The sequence below is a fragment of the Papio anubis genome, chromosome 10, assembly GCF_008728515.1.
Source record: "Papio anubis isolate 15944 chromosome 10, Panubis1.0, whole genome shotgun sequence".
Lineage (NCBI taxonomy): Eukaryota > Metazoa > Chordata > Mammalia > Primates > Cercopithecidae > Papio > Papio anubis.
In genome coordinates, this window is record NC_044985.1 from 66,218,454 (window position 1) to 66,233,739 (window position 15,286).

The 15,286-nt window shown below is 36.3% G+C and overlaps 1 protein-coding gene across 12 annotated transcripts in view; it reads right to left on the reverse strand.

Moving 5' to 3' along the window:
* Positions 1 to 12,938, reverse strand: part of PDE1A (phosphodiesterase 1A) — a 398,717-nt gene extending 385,779 nt beyond the window's left edge. For 7 of the 12 annotated variants that reach the window (XR_002516185.2, XR_001893428.2, XM_021923769.2 and 4 more), the window contains exons 1-2: positions 12,173 to 12,395; positions 11,831 to 11,941 (exon numbers count right to left, since the gene is read on the reverse strand). Coding sequence is in view for 7 of the 12 variants with exons in the window: in XM_021923769.2 (XP_021779461.2) it covers positions 11,831 to 11,931 (101 nt within the window). In the remaining 5 variants the exon portion in view is untranslated. The other 5 variants (XR_002516184.2, XR_001893430.3, XR_001893429.3 and 2 more) reach the window with 5 other exon arrangements.
* Positions 12,939 to 15,286: the final 2,348 nt, after the last annotated feature.

A 15,286-nucleotide genomic window follows, 5' to 3' on the forward strand; every position in this document is an offset into this window, starting at 1 on the left:
AATCCACCATAAGGCTACCTCAAGATGTTGACTTAAAGATGCCATCAAGACAATTCTTCTATCAGTGAAACTCCCAAAGCCCACTTCTTCTCAGCTCTCTCTCCTTATGTACCCTAGCTCCTGCTCCAGGGAAACACAAATCCTTATGTATAGTGATTCTGGTGAAGAGAAACATGGGGAGTGAGAATACTTCCATTGAGCTAAGAGAAAGTCTTCTTTCTGCATCTTGACTACTCTGTGCATTGATTCTGATAAGAAAAGTACATGAAAAATTATACAATTCTGTTTCTGCATTTAATATCAGCAATAATAACGATTGATAAAAGCTAGGATTTCTTGAATTCTGGACACTTTTCTAAATAATTTATGTGTTAATTTAATTAATTCTCTCAATGCCTATGAGATAGGTAATGATATTATTTCCATTTACAGATAAGAAAATTGAGGAATTGAAAAATCAATCAAGGGGGAAAGAGCCAAGATGGTCAACTAGATGTAGCCAGGAAAACCTTCTCTCACCAAGAGACCAAACCATCAAAAAGACAAGCACACTCCAAGGAGATCTTCAGAAGGGCATTGAGAGTGGACAGAGGAAACAGACCCTGAGCTGAAGAGAAAGGAGGCTGCAAATGCTGCATGGGATTGCCAAGCACCAGGACTCATTCCTGGTCCAGAGCAGCTCCTGGGGACAGGGTGAGTAAAATAGGGGGCAGAGTGACCCACTCTCACCACAGACCTCCAGAATCCTAGCTGCAGGAGACCCCTTGACACATACTGACTTTTTAGCTGGCAGGGAGAGCTTCTTGGAGAGTTGGTAGGGGTGGGACTTAAGCCTGCACAGAGCCCAGAGGGTTCAGTGTGGGAAGAGCTACAGTGGAGTAAAGCCAGGGATACCCATCTCCCAAGGCTTGCCATGCTCCGCTAGCAGGCTCTGGCTTGTGTTGACTCAAATCTAGACAGAACATGGCTATGCTCCCCATGAGACAGAGCCAATCTGATCTGGGAGCCCCCTTGTTTGCCAGCCTCTCCCCAGAGTTCCTGCCTGGACACACCCATTTGCAGTGCAACCACAGATACTGAACTGGGGTGCTTCTCAGTGGCCACTACCACAGTTCCTTCACCAACAGACCCTGTCTGACCATCAGAGAGCTTCTGCAGATGGGCCCCTACCAGTGCACACCTACCTGCAGCTTCCCCTACCACCTTGCCAACACATGTGCACAAATGTGGCCTGCAGCTGCCAAAATATACATGCGTGAACCTCACTGCCCACCCACCACCAGTGCACAGGCAGATCCCACCACTGCTGCTGTCATCCCATTGTCACTAGTGAATATGCACACAGAACCCACCACCTCACCACTACCCTACCACCACTATTGCACATGTGCACATGCAAACCCCACTGCTACAACCTCAATAAAGTGCTTTTTCCAGCACCTTTCTCCCTATCAAAGTGTTGTTGCCAGTGAACTGGGAACACCTCAGCCCCTCCAGTGTAGCAGGTGCTTAACGTCAACAGGCCATAAAACAAAGTCATGGGCCTGGTCTCAGGCCCCAGTGTTAGAGCAGGCAGCCCAGGTGTGCTGAGTTGAGACTTGGCCCCCTGAAATAATCCGAAAACAAAGCCAGTCAACTCAAGCCAACTTATACCACAGTCAAACCCTCAAGTGCATAAAAGAATATAAAAGCAAAAAGCCCCATCCAAAGGACTGCAACTTCAAAGATTAAAGGAACAACAGCCTACACAGATAAGAAAAAAACAATGTAAGAACTCTGGAAACTCACAAATCTAGTGTCTTTTGCCTCCAAAGTACCATAAAAACTACCCAGCAACATTTTTTTACCAGACGAAATGGTTGAAATGACACACACAGAGTTCACAATCTGGATGGCATGGAAAATTATTGAGATTCAAGAGGAACTTGAAACACAATTCAAGGAATATAAGAAATCTATTAAAATGATTCAAGAACTGAGAGACACAATAGCCATTTTAAGAAAGAGCTAAACTGTTCTGATAGAGCTGAAAAACTCACTACAAGAGTAAAATAATACTATCACAAATATTAATAACAGAATAGACCAGGCTGAGGAAAGAATCTCACAGCTCAAAGTCCGATTCCTTGAATCAACTCAGCGAAACTAAAATAATGAAAAAACAATTTTAAAATGAACAAAATCTCTGAGAAATATGAGATTATTTAGAAACCAAACCCATAACTCAATGGCATCCCTGAAAGAGAGGGAGAGAGAGCAAGCAATTTGGAAAACATATTTGAGAATATTGCTCACAAAATTTTTCCCAACCTCACTAGAGAGGTTGACATTCAAATTCAGGAAATCAGAAAACCCCTGTGAGATACCATACGAGATGACCATCCCTAAGACACATAGTCATCAGATTCTCAAAGATCAATGTGAAAGAAAAAATATTAAAGGCAGCTAGAGAGAAGGGCAGGCTGCCTACAAAAAGAACTCCCTTAGGCTTATAGCAAACTTTTCAGCAAAAACCCTACAAGCCAGAAGAGATTGGGGGCCTATATTCAGCATCCTTACAGAAAAAAATTCCAACAAAGAATTTCATATCCAGCCAAACTAAGCTTCATAAAACAAGGAAAAATAAAATCCTTTTCAGACAAGCAAATGCTAAGGGAATTTGTTACCACCATACCTGCTTTACAAGAGGTCCTTAAGGGAGTGCTACACATAGAAACAAAAAACTGTTACCAGCCACCACAAAACCACACTTAAATACATAGACCATTGACACTATAAAGCACGTACACAATCAAGTTTATGTAACAACCAGCTAACAACATGTCAGGATCAAATCTGCACATATCAATGCTAACCTTGGATGTACACAGGCTAAACACCCGACTTAAAAAGCACAAAGTGGCAAGTTGGATAAAGAATCAAGGCCCAACCCATATGCTGTCTTCAAGAGACTCATCTCACATGTGATGATAACCATAGGTTCAAAGTAAAGGGATGGAGTAAGATCTATCAAGCAAACAGAAAACAAAAAAAGAGCAGAGATTGCTATTCCTAATTCAGACAACACAGAAATTAAGCCAACAATGATCAAAAAGGACAAAGAAGGGCATTACATAATGATAAATGTTTTGATTCAACAAGAAGACTTAACTTTTCTAAATATATGCACCCAACACTGGAGCATCCAGATTCATAAAACAAGTGCTTAGAGACCTACAAAAGACTTAGATAACCACACAATAATAGTGTAAGACTGCAGCACCCTACAGCATTTCTATACACCAGTAACATCCAAGCTGAGAGCCAAATCAGAGACGCAATCCCATTCACAATAGCCACAGAAAGAATAAAATACCTAGAAATACACTAACCAGGGAAGTAAAAGATCTCTACAACAAGAATTACAAAACGCTGCTTAAAGAAATCAAAGATGACACAAATAAATGGAAAAACATTCCATGCCCATGGGTAGGAAGAATCAACATTGTTAAAATGTGCATACTGCTCAAAGCAATTTACAGATTCAATGTTATTTCTATCAAACTACCAATGAAATTTTTGACATAACTGGAAAACGCTATTTTAAAATTTATATGGAATCAAAAAAGAGCATGAATAGTCAAAGCAATCCTAAGCAGGAAGAACAAAGCCAGAGGCAGCACACTACCCAGCTTCAAACTATAGTACAAAGCTATAACCAAAACAGCATGGCACTGGTACAAAAACGGACACATAGACCCATGGAACAGAATAGAGAACCCCAAAATAAATTTATAACCATCTGATCTCCAACAAAGTCAATGATAACAAACAATGAGGAAAGCACTCCCTATTCAATAAATGATGCTTAGATAACTGGCTAGTCATATGCAGAATATTTAAACTGGACCCCTTCTTTTCACCATATACAAAAATCAACTTGAGATGGATTAAAGAGTTAAATGTAAAGCCTAAACTATAAAATCCCTAGAAGAAAACCTAGAAAATACCACTCTGGAAATAGACCCTGCAAAGATTTCATGAGGAAGACTCCAAAAGCAATTGCAACAAAAACACAAATAGACAAGTGGAACCTAATTAAACTAAAGAGCTTCTGCACAGCAAAAGAGACTATCAACAGAATCAACAGAAAGTTTATTTTGTTCTATAGTTCTGCAGTTTTGAAGGTTAAGATGGATTCAAAGGAATTCTGGTTTATTTAGCTGCACACCCAAACCATGTTCTTCCATGCAAATTTAATCTCCAATAAAGCTGATATTTTGATTTTCATCTATGGGACTCCTAAACCTATCTCTCACTTAATTCTGAACTTGGGCAGGAATTAGGGGTATCATTCATTAGCACTTCCTCTCACCCGAGCATCTTATGAGGCAGATATCAGTTTTGTCCATGTCTCAGCTGAAAAATAACCTAAAAGAAGTCATCCCTGAGTATCCAAAATACCTTCCCCAAATAACTTGATCACATCACCTGGTGCATTTTCTTCTGGTCACTTCTTACTCCATATTAACTTGCTTTTTATAATTCACTTTTTGTTGTTTGTCTCCTCTACAGGAACAGAAGCTTCTGTGTCTAACATTGTACCTGACAGAGTATACAGTCAGAGTATATTTGTTGAATGAGTGAATGAATGATCAATTCAATTAATGGATTTTACAAATAAGAAAAGTGAAGTTTAGATAAATTAATAACTTTTCCATGGACACTTAGCTAAAAAGCAGGAAGTATTGTAGTATTAGAAAATATCTGATTAACTCTAGAGTTCAATTTCTAAGCCACCTAATCTGTAAGGTATTCCACCTTAATAATGTTAATTCTAAGAACTATAACATAATGTTATGTAGGACTGACTATTAAGACTGTGTCTACACATCAAAATGGGTTTTGATGAAGTAGTTTTCTTCAGAACAAATTATGATTATGATTAAAAGACAGATTTTAAAAAACTGATTTGCCTGATTAATCCATCAAAACAGTCACATACTGAACAACATACAGACTTATCAACAATTTCCAAGAAAGATTGCATTCTCTTTTGACATTTGAAATGAATCCAGTGAATACCCTCCATCTCAGTTTGGTGAGGAAACTGGTGTTTTGGGCATGCAAGTCAGGGTTAGATGGAGGTACAGTGAGTTGTTTAAAGGCTAAGAATAAAGAATATCTGAATCCAATGCGCCATAGAGTAAGGCAGGGCTTCACCACTAGGGATCGTGTGTGTGTGTGTGTGTGTGTGTGTGTGTGTGTGTGTGTGTGTGTTGGGAGGGGATAGGAATGGTCATGTTGATGTGTTCTTCTGGTATAGAAAGCATGTATTAGATTTTTATTGCTACTGTAACAAATTTACCACAAACTCAGTGGCTTGAAATAAATGAATTATCTTTAGTTCTGTAGCTCAGAAATCTGGCACAAATTTCACTGAGTTCTAGTATCAGCAGGACTGCATTCTTTACAGAATCTCTAGGCAGAATCTGTTTTAAAATTTTTTCAGGTTTCTAGAGGTTGTCCTTGGCTCATAGCCCACTTTCACCATCTTCAGTAGTAGCACAGACAAGTTAAGTCCTTGTCACTCAGTCCTACTTTCTCTTCTGCCTCTCTCTTCCACTTTTCAAGCCTTTGTGATTGGCCAGGCATGGTGGCTCACGCCTGCAATCCTAGCACTTTGGGAGATTGAGGTGAGTGGACCACTCGAGCCCAGGCATTCAAGACCAGACTGGGAAACATGGCAAAAACCCATCTCTACTAGAAGTACAAAAAATTAGTCAGGTGTGGTGGCACATGCCTGTAGTTCTTGCTACCTGGGAGGCTGAAGTGGGAGGATCACCCGAGCCTGGGAGGTCAAGACTGCAGTGAGTAGAGATCACTCCACCGCACCAGAGTGAGATCCTGTCTGAAAAAGAAAGATGGAAGGAAGGAAGGAAGGAAGGAAGGAAGGAAGGAAGGAAGGAAGGAGGGAAGGAGGGAAGGAGGGAAGGAGGGAAGGAGGGAAGGAGGGAAGGAGGGAAGGAGGGAAGGAGGGAAGGAGGGAAGGAGGGAAGGAGGGAAGGAGGGAAGGAGGGAGAGAAGGAAGGAAAGAAGGAAGGAAGGAAGGAAAGAAGGAAGGAAGGAAGGAAGGAAAGAAAGAAAGAAGGAAGGGAGAAAGAAAGAAAAAGAAAGAAAGAGAGAGAGAGAAAGAAAGAAAAGAAAGAAAGAGAAAGAAAGAAAGAAAGAAAGAAAGAAAGAAAGAAAGAAAGAAAGAAAGAAAGAAAGAAAGAAAGAAAGAAAGAAAGAAAGAAAGAGAGAGAGAAGGAGGGAGGGAGGGAGAGACAGGGAGAGAGGGAGGAAGAGAGAGAGAAAGAAAGGAAGGAAAGAGAGAAAGAGAAAGAAAGAAGGAAAGAAAGGAAGGAAGAAAGGAAAGAAAGGAAGGAAGGAAATGAATCTTTGTGATTACATTAGGCTTACCTGGATAATCCAGGCTACTGTCCCTATTTTAAAGTCAGATGATTAGCAAGTTTAACTCCATCTGCTCCTTTAATTCTCCTTTTCAAATAAAGTAACATATCCTTTGGTTCAGGGGATTAGGACATGGACATTTCTGGAGGGTGATAAGTCTGCCTACCCCAAGCCTGGGAATTCAATTTTAAGGAGCACCACTGTAGATCCTTTTCTGGTGTCTTTTGCGTAAGCGTTCTGAGACTGTCATCTTTTTTGTTTTGGAAGCAAGATAACTACAATGTCAGAGCTAGGTAGATCTATGTTTAAACCCGTGTTCTATCAGATACTAGCTGCATAACTACTTAAGATACTTAGGTTTTTAAGAACACTGGTGGGGAGTAAGAATACAAACATGTTATATCTGCACAATTCTAACAATATGATGATAAAGATGATAAAGCAAACATCCTTCCATCTTCTCCATCTTTATTCCAGCTGTGAATCTATCTCCAATCCTCCCACCTGGTTTTAGTCCCTATTTTGGCAGCCTGGCTGATCTAATTTTCTAGTTAAAGCCAGTATAAGATTCAGAATTTTATTCATTCATTGATTTAAAATATTATTTGCACTGTTTCCTATGTGCTAAGTACTGTGCTATGTGCTGGAATCCAAGAGCAAATCCAATGAAGTAAGCGTAGCTCTTGCACTCAAAAGCTGTGGCTGAATATGAAAGGTGGATTTTGTTATGAGAAGAGAAATTCAGGTTATTTATGAGCTGAAAATAAAAAACTAATCTAGTCTGGAAGGTCAGGAAGAATTTCCTTTGCAAGTGAAATTTAAGCAGCAATCTTTGTGCATTTTTTAATAGGATATGAATCAGAATTTTGAGTGGGACAACTCCTCCTGATAAGGAAATGCCCTGAGGTCTGTAGGATATTTAGCCTTACCAGGACCCTGCTGCCCACTAAATACAGAAACACCTTGCCATCACTGCAACCACCAGAAACTTCCCCACATAACTCTAAAAGCTTTGTGTAGAACAAGAGCAACTCTGGCTGAAAGAGGAAAACGAAGGAATAATTGTCTCCAGAAGACAGAACAAAATGAACAAAGGCAGAGGAGTGGTAAGCAGTATTTCTTTTGGGTCACCCTGGGTCTGAATAGGAGGCGTGTCACAGAAGGACAGGCATCAGAGTAGAATCCAAAGATCACATTGGTAGGCAGTGACCCTGTGAAGGATGCAAAGATTTAAAGGTGTTTAAGCAGAAGAGTAAAAAGGATCACCCCAGGTCTTATCTATAATACTTCATCCCCTCAAGTATAAGTCCCAAATTTGGAATACATAATAGCTCCGTCACTTCTATTTTTTTCTTTTCTTTTTCACCTTGGTCTTTAAATGTATATTTCCGCTACATCCTCTTAGTGGTAAGGGCCTGGACAACTCCATCTGAGAACTACACAACATACTGCCCTCTTCAACAATAACAGTTGCTTAGAATTAAAGGATTACCATCTAATTCTTCTCTTCTTCACTTTTTGCTTCCAAACATTTTGTCCTTCACTATTGATAGTCATATTCACTACCCTACCAATCACAGAGAAAAAAAAAACAACAAAGCTTAACTTAATGTCTTTCAACCATTGCATTCACAATTCCAAGTCTTAAAATTAATATCTGGACATTTGTAACATGGGGGAGATAAGGTGGTATGTGTCCAGACATGTAAAATTAGTGATCAGATATAAAGTTAGCTTCTAACTGAAATTGTGATAGGTTCTAGTACTATGTTTATAAAAACTGAAGGAACTGGGGCAATAAGTACTATGAAGTGGTGAGTATTACATTTTTGTCAGTAGTTTATGGTTTCTGGCAGTTCATACTTTCTTCTCTTCTGTTGAATGCCTGAGTAAGATAATACTTTGTTTTAGATTTTTCCCTATAGCTTCATATCATTTTCACTGAATTTTCGACCTGAAAAATGCTAATTTTCAGTTTTCTGAAAATGCTGTCACCTCTTAGATTGAATTCTTATAGCAATGTCACTAACTAGAAAGAGCAACACCAGTGTTTTTTAAACATGTTTAATTTTTAAATAAAATCCACAGTTGTGGAACTCTATGTTTAGAGAAAAAAAAGCAACAGCACATGACACAAAAAGGCATTTATCTTTTAAACAGAAAAGAAACACAATGCATAGGTGAAATACTGTAAAATCTTCAAACCAACTTTCCACATGGGAATCAATGAAATTAACAATATTTGAAAGACTATCGATAGCTATGTTTTCTTAGTATGTAGGAAGAAGCCTAGGTTTCAAATTCATAAGAAACTTCTGAATCAGAAATTTCATTTGGTGTTGAGATGGCATAAGAAATAGGAAGTGTTTTCCAGCCCTAAACAATTGATAACTTATGGCCAAGTATATAATTATTTTTAAATCTAATTTATGAAAGACCTAATGCCATAGTTATTTGCTTATATTTCCACCATCATAGATGATGACTTATAGTGTAGAATTAAATTGTTGTACTGAGTAACAAATTAGTGGTTGAATATGGAAAAAGATAAATAAAAAGATTGTAAATATAAGAAGAAAATTAATAGACTAATGCAGAGAAGTTTGCATCAGAATGGGAGTAAGAAACTGTTTCACCTTTCTTGTCACAAAAGAAAAAGAGATTTCTTGGCACATAACTTTATATGGTGTGTCAAATATTATATGAAGATAATTTAGAAGAAGCTCAGTAAAAGAAAACAAAAATGGTAGACAAGCATTAATATTTTAATTTAGTTACCAAAGTTTTCCACATGTGTTCCAAAATTTAAAAATTATTTCTATGCACTCAAAAGACTCTCTAAAATGTTATGTTATATAACAATCCCTATAAGATATTTTCTCTAAATGTCTACCTGTAATGGTTCCTGATTTCTATATTTAAGGTATAATTGAATAAACATTATTTTACTTTGACCTTTGTCTCTATTTTTATTTAACCTTAAAATTTACATACTGGAAGCTCAATTAAAAACAATATATTATGCCAAAATAAGTCAATGTATTCGTAAAGTAAAAGATTTTAAAAATCACTTTCTGAACAAATACCTAAAGGTCTTGAGTCTATTTTAGCAAAAATAAGAAAACTGGTGCACAATTGTTTGATAGGTTTAATGAGTAGCATGATTTTAATTGCCAAAACTTAAGTGTAGAATTCTAGGACTAGCAATTTTGATAAGCCAAAATTCTGTTTGAATCAATATTGCATTTTAAATAGACAAGACAATTTCAGCAATGGAATAGGGAGTCCCTCACATCACTCCTCTGAATGCAAACTGTACAAAATACCATAATTAAACAATTTGGTTGTCATTAGTCATGTAGATTTTAGATTTAGAGTTTCTCGCTTTGACAATTCTAAGCCTTGAACACTGAAAATGTGCTAAGTCAAACTACAAGTTGAAGTGATAGTACAAAATGCAATTTCTTCTTTATTCAATGAAAAATCAGTCGTTTTAGTCAGTTAGATAATGATTTTCAAAAGAAAGAAAGAAACTTGGTTAATGATTATTTAGTGGCTCTAAGTAAACACAACTCAAAATTAATTTTGCATGTACATATTTTAATATATCCTTCTATCAATTCATGAAGATCTACCGTTGAATGACTCTATCACCCTTTTCTGAAATAAAATGACAGATTGATCTTTGAGATCAGCTGATACAGTGAGTCAATAACTTTGCCCTAAAGTATTAAATAAACACAACATCATTTTTCACATTTCTTAAAGACATATGCATAAATCCACCAGCATACATCTTCATACATTCAATTAACTACAGGAAACTAGAAAAATGCAAACAAAACAAAAGCAAAACATCCTTCTAAGGAGAAGAAAATCTAAAATAGGTTGTAATGAGAGACATAATTTTCCCGGTACTGATGTTCATCCACTCATTGGGTTAAAACACAAATCATCTGATGACTGCTAATGTTTAATTTGCATCTATGCTAATTAATTTGGAGAGCTGTTATTTGCTTTGATAGGATTACTTGTTCCCCTAGAGAACAACCTCACCAAAAAGCTGTAATTTCTAAATCTTCAATGGATCTTGGAAACAGATTTCTAGTTCATCCAAATAATGTAAAGATGGCTTCCTTTCCAAAAGTTATTCTCTGCTATATGTTTTCTGCATTATTGTGCTCTTATACTAGTGCACTGTAAAGCCATATATTACTTCAAGAAGTAAGAAAATATACAAAGAACAATATTTAAATACATAAACATCATTAAATACATTCAAATGGAGGAAAGTAGAAGGAATTTTTACCTCTAAACAAAGTTTGATGTAATTTTCTTTAAAAAAATATCAAACAGGGACATCAAATTTACTCAGGTACTGAATTTTAAAAAATGGTGTGAAAACACAGCATTAGAGATATAAATCATAGAAAATCTCTATTTTGCATAGTGTAGGATTCTTTCAGCTGTTATTATAGAAAAGCAAATATATTAATATTTTCATTTGAGATCTGCAAATATACTAAGCAGTTACCATAGCCTGTAAAGTTCATATTATAATTTCTCATTTTTGGTCAAATGTTAAATCTGATTTTTAAATTATGACAATTGAGATAAAGCATATAAACAGTGTGGTGCTGAAACACTAAACAGGAACTAGTAGCATACACAGCTAAAAAAAAATGTAAGGGTGTAAATATCAAGGTGAATAGCATTGCAATTAATGTTTGACTTAGGTAATTACATCCCATGTTTGACATAAATGCATAATTCTTGACCCATTTTACTAAGGGCTATTATGTACTATGGACTATTCTGTACTCTCAGGAGAAGTGAACCGTGAACTGGTTAATGTAAAGCCAAAACTCTCCAATAAGTTTGATATGCTGTTAATATTTTTACCACATAAGCATTTTTTCTTACAGAAATATTTAAGCAAAAAGAATAAGCACAATAAAGTATAATTATTTATTTTCATGTTAATCCTCTCATTGCTTTTCCAAATCTAATCACAGAGAAAGAAGTACCAGTCTTATTTCTCTCTCTGCTTACCTGAGGGAAATTTTATTTGAGTCAGTATCCTGGCAAATGGCTTTCTTAGTTACCTTTCTGCATATCTGAACCACATATCTAAACAGCACATACAGAATGCATAAAAGAAACCATGTAGTATGACAGTAAAGTGACTTCTCCAGAAGTTACCTTACTTTAATAAAATGTGCAAGTACAAAACACTATTCGTCCTTCAACAAGTTGTTAGCTGAGATAGGCACATTTTATTTTTCAAGAGAAAATCTTTCTAAAGGAAACTAGTCCACAAAGGCGGATAGCACCAACAATTAGTCACGTTAATAGTCAAATCTTTCAGGGGGAAATAAAAAGCAAAGAGCATACTCACATTCCTTTCAGGCGCTGCCACATTTTTTCAGTCTGTTCTCCTGTAAGATACTTAAAAGTGGTGTTTTCCAATTCTTCAATTTCTGTGGCACTAGACCCCATGATGATGCTCCTAAGACAATACAGTTACAGTCAGTTTCAGCAGCTAGAACAAGCATTCCTCAGTCCATTACAAATCTTACACGCTTATACAGTAGCCTCTCTTATCTATCAAAACAGTGCTGATGTACAAAGCTGAGGGAAGACTCTGCCAGATTTGCTATTGACTTTGACAGGCATATATCCACTGCTCACCACCTCACAACCCCCTTAAGCAGACAGCAGTATAAACAGATGCTCTGACCTCACAAGAGCAATCCGTACATGTGAGCCTGCTACTGTACTACTGACCGACTGAGTACTCAAGCTCTCCCCAAAAGCAGCTCATCTGTTACTGTTCTGTGCACTGAAGCACATCAGAATTCCTACAGTTTACGAGCTCTATTATGCACAAGAGAAACGTGAATGACTTTCGCGCTCCAGAAGAAGCTGAATTCCTCTCTACCAACAGAACGAGGGCAGGATGTAATAAGGAAACAGATGGTAGGAGCCAGTATCAGCAGCACCACCCTGAGAAAAAAAAATGCCTGTTTAAATGCCAAGGTTTTTGTCTCTAAATTGATCTGAAACCAACACTTAAAAATGTATCATGATCTAACAATAAACGCAACAAATATTAATGATAACAAAGAGAAAATAACATATAGAGCCATACAGAAGAACACAGCTCCACAGGTTGTTATTGCAAGAATATGTACATCAACTGATGCTGTAATTGTGCTTATTCACCTTCTCCTAGCAACTCCACACAGTAGGTAACTGCCAATTTAACCAGTGGAAAGTACGGCAGCTGCACACAGCCTGCTCCAAGAATCCTTTGGGAATTAAAAAATAAATAAAATGAAACCAGTGTAAATGCGTGTGTGTGTGTGTGTGTGCATGCGTGTTTTGAAGGAAAAGGGAATAGGTTTGTGTGTGTGTGTTTATGAGAGAGAGAAGGAGAGAGGGAGAGAGGGAAAAGAGAGAAATTGATGCTTTGCTGCTTCTGCATTTTAGAAGAAAAATGAGAGAGAGTGGACATAAAAGGAATCAGAACTGAGTCGTCTGCCAAGCTCCTAACACATGGCGAGCTTTCTTTGAAACAAGCACAGACCTTAAGTATGAGCACCATAACAGCTCTTGCTATCTGCAAGCTGCTATAGAAAATATACTTATAAGCAATATTTCTTCTTGTTTGTTTGAAAACCCAGATGTAGTTTTATTTCTCCTTGCAAGAAAACTTGCCTGTTACTATGAGTTTTAAGGTAGAGATATTCAAAGATAGGTAATAACCTCCAATATTTGTTGAATATTTCTGATGTTTTGGACAATGTTCTCAGTACCTATTACACATTACCTTTTTAAATTCTTACAAGAAGCCTGTGAGATAGGCAATACTCCTGTCCAATAGTTGAGAAAACTGAGAAACAGAGACATTCTCCAGATTTAAAGTTGATTCTTAAAAATTGGAACTACTATTAACAATTAGTCTTCCAATATAAAATCACTATGTCTATGCAAATGACACTGATGATATCTAGTAGTCAGTTATAATGTGTATGTAAAAAGCACCTTTACAAAATGTTATAGAAAAATGCCTTCTGATTTGCAGATTATAAGAGGTAAATCAAGTGAGGCTTCCGTTTTCCTCTCTCAGACAAGATACTTCCAGAATTCAATCTGAATGTAATGCCTTTAGCTAGCGGACAGCATTGTGAAATTAAAACTTCATTCCTATAAGCATTTACCAGAGTTGTTAGAAATAGGTTAATCTTTGCTCTGAAAGTACCAATTTTACCTTCACTGTGCCTTCATTTGTAATCTTAGCTATATTCATGTAATAAACTCTTACCTGATATTTCTTTAATGAAATAGTCAACAAACATCTATATTCTGCTTTCAAAGAAATATTGCAGCCAAAAATCTCCATAGATAACATGTACTCTATCATTATTATTTTATGAATCAAGATACCTAAGTCCTTGAGGCTATACAGATGATTTTCTAACTATGACATGAAATGTCAAGTCCTCACATTGACCAGCTTACCAATAACATTGCAAACTAAAGAAGAGAACTATTCTACTTAAGTATATGTCAAAGAATCTTGTTTCATCACTACAATTCATTTGCCCTTTGCTTTCACTATGTAACTTCTATCACACATTGATATTTAAGACCTCAAGGTATACTAATTCGGTCACTTACTAGAAAAAAATTCTTAATCATTTCATTAAATGTTTCATAAAATAAATTTTGAATAATTAACTAGATAAAATAGCTTATTATTTAAATCCTTAAACAAGATAATGTTCATCCTTAGGAAGTATCAAAAAGTTACTTCTGTTAACATAGAGAATTCAAATCATTTTTCTTTGTTAATTTATAAAAAAATTGATATAAGTTCTGCAAGGGAAAATTGAGAAAACAGTCATAAAAATACAATAAAAATTGATCTAACTTGTATGTCCCTCATCTCTCATAGTTTCCATTTATTTTGCTTTAACTCTACAGTCAGGTAAATTATTTCTATTAGAATAAGTAGTTTCTTCCTTCCTGATTACCTAATATTTTATTAGGAATGGTGACAAAAATGTATAGAATGAATTTGGTATCTACTAATGCCAAAATGTAATATAACATATACTCTAAATCTAGATTACCTGGGTTTGAATCTTTATTCTTTCACTGAAAGAATTATGTGATTTTTTCAAGTTACAATTTTTGTTCATTTCTTCACGTATAAAATGAGCATAATAATAACATCTCCTCACAGTGTTCATGTATTGAATGAGCTGATACAGGTAAAGAAATTAAAACAGTATCTGGCACATAATAATTGCTTAATAGTTATTAGATCTTATTATTATTGATATTACATGATTTTTTTTTCCTTTTCATTATAGTGTAATTATTCAATAGATTTTAGTGACAATTATTTCCCAAATCATTTGTAATTATTGTTTTAATGCATTACTAGTGTTCCTTTTGTTTAGAAACTACATCCTTATTTATAAGCAAAATCGTTCTAAGTATTTGTGTCACTAGGTTTACTGGTTTTCATATTAAGATTATATTGGCTGATATAGTTTGGACCTATGTCCCCACTCAAATCTCATGTTAAAATATAAGCCCCAGTTCTGGAGGTAGGGCCTGGCAGGAGGTGATTGGATCAAGGGGGTGATTTCTAGTGGTTTACCACCATCCTCCTGCTCTAGTCATGTAAGATGTGCCTGCTTCCCCTTCACTTTCCACCAAGATTGAAAGTTTCCTGAGGCTTCCCCAGAAGCAGCTATGCTTCCCTTACAGCCTGCAGAACCACGAGCCGATTAAACCTCTTTTCTTTATAAATTACCCAGTCTCAGGTATTTCTTTATAG